Raw genomic sequence first — 6,469 nt, forward strand, 5'->3', positions numbered from 1 at the left:
ACTTCATCCTTCCTCTGGACATCGAACTGTTCCCCAATCCCGGATTCATCCCGAAATTCCTCTCAATGATAGCCCGGAATCACCCACCACTCAACAGGCCCAACCCTCGAGTCTTCCCTTTACCAGTTTTCGAAATCGAATCCGGATTAAAACTCCCGAATAACAAAACCCAACTCCGGGAGTTGTTAACCAAAAATTTAGCAATTCCCTTCCACGAGAAAGTTTGCCCAACTTGTCACAATGTTCCGGAGTTTGACAATTGGGTGAAAATGGAAGAGACTCAGGGTTTAAATATTTTTCATGTTGGTAAGAGAAATGGTAAGTTTTTTCACTGGGAGCCCATTTTTGTGGGTACAAATGCCGATCCATGGTACGACGAGAGACTGTCATGGGAGGGTAAAAAGGATAAAATGACCCAAGGGTACGTTTTGTGTATTCAAAATTATGATTTTATGATTTTGGATAATGCGTTTTTGGTACACAAACCAGGGATTAAAACCAGGAATAGGGATTCAGAAGAAAGGAAGAAAATTGTCAAAATGACTAAAAAAATTATCGAAGTGCGGATTTTACCACAGTTGGGACAATTATATGGGACTAGAGTTGGGTGTAATATTTAAATTTTGTATGTGGAAAAAAGATTTTTCGTTAATCAATTTATCACTAAATATTGCTATCTAAAATTGACTAATTTTTATCACCTTTAGTTTACTTATCAATGAAATTATTGTTTTATATTAGTTATTTCTTTAAAGAGGGCTATGAAATCAAAAAAACTGTCGTATTTTGTTTTCAAATATTTATTATTCACTTGTTTACATTCATATTCGGTAATTTCGGAAAGGAGCCCCGCCTATGGCCCCTCCCACACACCCCGTGACATTCTCCACCCCATCACAAGCATTAATCAAATCATTGAAAGCCCTCCCCTCCCCACAATTATTCAATCTTGGCCGTCCATTGACACAAACAAAATATCGTTGACAGTCATTGGGTGACCTAAAAAAGCGAAACTCCTCCTCTCCCAACCCAAAACTCCGCCCATCTTGCGGACACGTGAACCCTAAAAACCCCTCAGCGTCACACGTGGGCACTTGATCGGGCCAATCACACCGGTAGGTGTCACCATTAAAGGCCAAACCCTCCGGACAGTCGAAAACGAAGCCACGCCCAGCGACACAATTCTTAAATTGGCCGCAAGAGGTCGCGTCGCCCATACGGAAATAGCCGAATTGGTGGGGGCACTCGTCGGTGGCTTGAGCCGGCTCTGGATACAAAAAATTAAAAATTGATTGATTTTGGTAAAAATTTCGTTACGGGTCTGTTCGCGGCCGGTGCAGTCGACGTCGAGGGGGTACTGGCACGGGAAGGCCTGGGGGCCACTCGCCGGGTTGAAGAGGAGCCCATCGGGGCACAATTTCTCCGAGGGAAGGCCGTCCCTGCACTCGATATAGCCGTCGCAAGTCGATGTGGGGTATCGGCCGTCTTTTTCGGGACATGAGGGGCCCAAATTTCGCTGAGCCAGACCTGGAATCACGAAGTGACATTTAAGTACCATCACTTTCACGCGTGGGACACACGAATGGTACCATATGGGTGGCTATGGGCCTTGACATTATACAATGTTGCGTGATTTTAATATTTTATTTTTGGATATGAAAAAAACATTTGAAGTTACCATGAAAATTTTAATGGCCTACTTTGGAAACTCTTAATTAAGATAAAAAAAATGAAGTAATTATTAAGTAATAATAATAATGATGACAGTGATAACACTTGTAATCGTAGTAGTATATGAAAAAAAAAACAAATGCGTACCTTGTATGGCAACGACGGTAACGATGGTAACAATTCGAATCGTTTTCATGGTAACCATTTTAAAACTAAAATGAAGATCTTCTCTTGTCATCGCGATGTTCATTTGTTACTCAAGGTCTCATGCTTAATCATGAAGATGCTAAACAACTTTTATTGCATAATAAAATTTCTCGAATTTGACAGAATTCAGAACTATTATTATTATTATTATTAGTATTTGTGAGAAAAAAAATTCAAAAAAAAAATGTCTTATTGCCCAATTTGTACAAAAAAAAAAACGAAAAAATGTCATTTTTTTAATTGGTCTCGAAACAATTTCCAAAATCCAAGAGTATTTTTTGACAATTGAGTCCAAACTATGATTAAAATTTTTCAAAAATTATATGAATCGTATGTAAAATGAATAAAAAGAGCCGAATTTGGTGAAAAAATCGAGATTTTTTAATAATTTAGAAATAATAGACGATTAAATCACTGATTTGGTTGTTGGATTTGTTAAAAACCAACTTTTTGTTGTTTTCTTGGAGTTTTTTTTTAAGATATTTTTCTTACAGATGGGTGTTTTTAAAGTGAAATGACCCACAGAATCCAAATCTGCAAGAATTATTCCGCTACGACTAACGGTTTAAAAAATATGGTCAAAAGTTACATCCAAACTTGCATTTTTCAAAAATCAACGGTTTTTTGATTTTTAATTTTTCAAAAACTTTAAGATTTTTTTTAAAACTGAAAATTGAATGCTAAATGGCATAAAAATCACAAATTTTCGAAAAAAAAGCAAGAATTTTCAATAATTTAGAAGCCAAATGCAAATAAAGCACTTGATCTAGTGTGTTGGTTTTGGTCAAGGCAAACTTTCTTAATTTTCTTCAGACCTGTTGGAGTTATTTTAATACAATTGGGTGTTTTTGATGCAAAATGACCTGCAGAATCCAAATTTTCAAGAATTATTCCGCTCCGACTAACGGTTTGGAAAATATAGCTAAAAGTTAGATCCTAACGTTGCACTTTTCATAAATCAACGGTTTTTTGACTTTTTCTTAAAATGTGTTAAATTCATTTCAAGAAAATTAGGTGTTTCTAATGTAGAATGACCTGCAGAATCCAAATCTGCAAGAATCAGGTAGCTACGACCAACCGTTCACAAAATATCGAGAAAAGTTTGTGCATTTTACAAAAAACAACGGTTTTTTGACCCTTTCCTTTTTAAAAAAGTGGTAGAATTTTTGTAAAATAAGCGAAATGGATGTAAAATGACATAAGAAAACCAAATTTGTAAAAAACAAGCAAGATTTCTCAAAACTATAAGAGCCAAAGTCAAATAAAGCATTTGGTCTAGTATGTTAGATTTAGTGAAGGCAAACTTTCTTCATTTTCTTCAAACCTGTTGGAGATATTTCGACAAGATTGGGTGTTTCTGACGCAAAATGACCTGCAGAATCCAAATCTGCAAAGATCAATTCGCTACGACTAACGGTTCAAAAAATATCGTGAAAAGTTCGATCCTGATGTGCATTTTACACAAAACGATTTTTTGACCTTTTCCCTTTTAAATTATTTTTTAATTTTTTGAAAAATAAGCAAATTAGATGTAAAATGACACGAGAAAACCAAATTTGTAAAAAACAAACAAGATTTCTCAAAAATGTAGAAGCCAAAGGCAAATAAAGCATTTGTTCTAGTGTCAGTCTCAGTCAAAGCAAACTTTTTTCATTTTCTTCTTTCTCTTGGGAGTCATTTTGACAAAATTAGATGTTTTTAATGTAAAACGACCTGCAAAATCTAAATCTGAAAGAATCATCCCGCTACGACAAACTGTTTGGAAAATATCGTCAAAAAACCAATCTTAGCGAGCACTTTCCACAAATCAACGATTTTTTGACATTTTCTTCTAATATGTTAGAGTTATTTCAACAAAATTATCTGTTTCTAACGTAAAATGACCTGCAGAATGCAAATCTGGAAGAATTATCGAGCTACGACTAACTGTTTCGAAAATATCGTCAAAAAATCAATCCTAACGAGCACTTTCCTTAAATAAACGGTTTTTTGACATTTTCTCCCAAAATGTTAGAGTCATTTCGACAAAATTGGGTGTTTCTGGCGTAAAAAGACCTGCAGAATCCAAATCTACAAATATAAATTCGCTACGACTAACGGTTTAAAAAATATCGTAAAAAGTTCGATTCTGATGTGCATTTTACACAAATCAGCGATTTTTTGACTTTTTCTTCCAATTTGTTAGAGTTATTTAAACAAACTTAGATGTTTCTAACGTGTAATGACCCAATAAATCCAAATCTGCAAGAATTATGCCGCTACGACTAACTGTTTCAAAAATATCGTCAAAAAACCAATCCTAACGAGCACTTTCCACAAATCAACGGTTTTTTGACATTTTCTCCCATAATGTTAGAGTCATTTCGACAAAATTGGGTGTTTCTGGCGTAAAAAGACCTGCAGAATCCAAATCTACAAAAATAAATTCGCTACGACTAACGGTTTAAAAAATATCGTAAAAAGTTCGATTCTGATGTGCATTTTACACAAATCAGCGATTTTTTGACTTTTTCTTCCAATTTGTTAGAGTTATTTGAACAAAATTAGATGTTTCTAACGTAAAATGACCCACTAAATCCAAATCTGCAAGAATTATGCCGCTGTTTCGAAAATATCGTCAAAAAAAACGCATTTTCCCCAAATCAAGAGTTTTTTGACATTTTCTTCTAGTATATTAAAATCATTTTAAGAAAGTTAGGTGTCCCTGACGTAAAATGACCCCCCGAATCCAAATCTTCACGAATTCCACCACTCCAATCAAAAAAAAACACACTTTCTATGCAAAAATACTTTATTCAGTGCAAAACAACCACAACTAAGTCTGTTCATTCTTAACATGCGTTTTAATATGCTGCAACAATCCATCTCTTCGATTAAACGTCGCTGCACACATCATACACGAATGTTCCTTATTAACATCATGAATCCTCATATGCCTAACCAACTTATCCTTCCTTCCAAAACTCTTACTACACTTGACACACTTGAACGGTTTCATCCCAGTATGCGTTGCAAAATGCCGATCCAACTCCCTCTTCCTTATAAAAGTCTTCTTACACACCGAACACGCATGTGGACGCACACCGGAATGAGTCGCATGATGATACCTCATATTCTCCGGATTGGAAAAAGTCTTAGGACAAGAATCACAAGAGTAGCGTTTGCGTTCTTCCCCGAAACTATCTCCAGTGATATGGGCGGGAATCTGAGGCAAATCACGCAACTCCTCCTTTGGGGGCGGTACTTCCCCCAAATCGATCTCCGATTGGTTCTCGCTTTTAATATCGTGCTGAAACGGATCAACACTAATCACCATATTCTCCTCCTCTTTGTCTTGCTCTTGATGGAGAGGGGGGAAATGACGTTTTTCATGTCTGATGAGTTTATCTTTACGTCCGAAACTCAAATGACAATAGTTGCAATTAAACGGTTTTTGACCAGAATGTATAATAGCATGTCGAGTCAAGTCACCTTTGGAGAAAAAAGTTTTCGGACATTTCGGACAAACAAATGGTTTTTGACCAGAATGTATCCTCATATGTTTCGAAAGATTCGTATTTCGCGAAAATGATTTCGAACATACTATACAAGTGTATGGTTTGATCCCTGTATGTACTACAGTGTGTTTCCTCAAATCGGACCTTCGTGCAAAGGTTCGTTCACATTGTGGGCAATTATATGGTTTATCATTTTGATGGACTGATTTCAAATGGGCTGAATATTGCATTCTATCTGCAAAACCCATCTCACAAAGGCTACAAGTGTAGGGCACATTATTATCATGTGCTGTATTTTCATGACCTTCACATTCGAGCTTGTCGGTGAAGGCGTGGTCACAATACCGACACATTGATACGTTTTTACCCCCCTCTTCGACATTTTCCGTATCGCTGATTCGTTCATTTTCGCTCTCGTACGATGATTCGTAATCGAGGGCGGTCGGATCGACTACCATAACAACGTCCTCTTCGTTACCATTGGCTAATTGTTCGAAGTAGGGGAGTTGAGGGGCGGGACCACATTCATTTTCTATTGTTTCATTGGTCATGGCGGCGGTCAACTGACGAAGGGTGGCGTCCGACATGAAACATAATTTGCGAAATTCGAGACAGAATTCGATTTTGTAGAGGCAGCGGTGACAGATGACATTGGGGAGGCCATCGCCATGGCTGATCTACAACAAAAAAATTCGAAATTAAAACACAATATATTTGTTTTTTGTTGGTTTGAAACATACTTTATAGTGCTGAAATTGACTCTATCTAGAAATTGGTGTATTGTTGGTTGTCTACCCACATGGTTTTGTTTTTTGTTGCTTAGCAACATAGTAAACACGTGTATAATGAATGACACAATGTAGAGTTTATTTCAAAATATAAAGGTTGTGTATTGTCAGTTGCCTATTTATTTCTGTAGAATCAAAATTAATATCAAGATCAAAAACAACGAATAATTTTGTTGTTTATTTTTTATTAATTTGAAACATATTTCACTTCCAAAACAAAAAACATCGTCAAAAACATCGTGGCAAAAAAACTTAGATTATGTCAAGTATTAAAAAAAATGGCACTAAAAATCTGTTTTTTACAGA

General features: G+C 36.1%; 3 protein-coding genes across 3 annotated transcripts in view; 1 reads left to right on the forward strand and 2 right to left on the reverse strand.

Annotated features, from left to right (window-relative positions):
- Positions 1-12: 12 nt before the first annotated feature.
- On the forward strand, positions 13-608 carry LOC123009717 (beta-1,4-glucuronyltransferase 1-like). The gene is made up of 2 exons (XM_044406204.1): positions 13-421; positions 490-608. Exons 1-2 carry the CDS (start codon positions 66-68, stop codon positions 494-496), a joined length of 363 nt encoding a protein of 120 aa, XP_044262139.1. The 5' UTR covers positions 13-65; the 3' UTR covers positions 497-608.
- Positions 609-784: 176 nt separating this feature from the next.
- LOC123009716 (protein obstructor-E-like) lies at positions 785-1,946 on the reverse strand. Its single transcript, XM_044406203.1, has 3 exons — positions 1,819-1,946; positions 1,318-1,527; positions 785-1,267 (listed from the first exon to the last, which is right to left on the reverse strand). The coding sequence occupies exons 1-3, from the start codon at positions 1,919-1,921 to the stop codon at positions 822-824; spliced, it is 759 nt and encodes a 252-aa protein (XP_044262138.1). The 5' UTR covers positions 1,922-1,946; the 3' UTR covers positions 785-821.
- A 2,705-nt stretch (positions 1,947-4,651) lies between these two features.
- The window catches only part of LOC123009719 (zinc finger protein OZF-like), a 4,265-nt gene continuing 2,447 nt past the window's right edge, over positions 4,652-6,469 (reverse strand). Inside the window, exon 2 of the mRNA XM_044406206.1 lies at positions 4,652-6,052. Coding sequence (XP_044262141.1) covers positions 4,694-6,052 — 1,359 coding nt within the window. The 3' untranslated portion in view covers positions 4,652-4,693. The remainder of the gene's footprint in view (positions 6,053-6,469) is intronic.

This window comes from Tribolium madens, unplaced genomic scaffold (genome assembly GCF_015345945.1).
Source record: "Tribolium madens isolate multiple individuals breed KSU strain unplaced genomic scaffold, Tmad_KSU_1.1 Scaffold_7;HRSCAF=85;Tcas5.2_LG10, whole genome shotgun sequence".
NCBI classification, from domain to species: Eukaryota; Metazoa; Arthropoda; class Insecta; order Coleoptera; family Tenebrionidae; genus Tribolium; species Tribolium madens.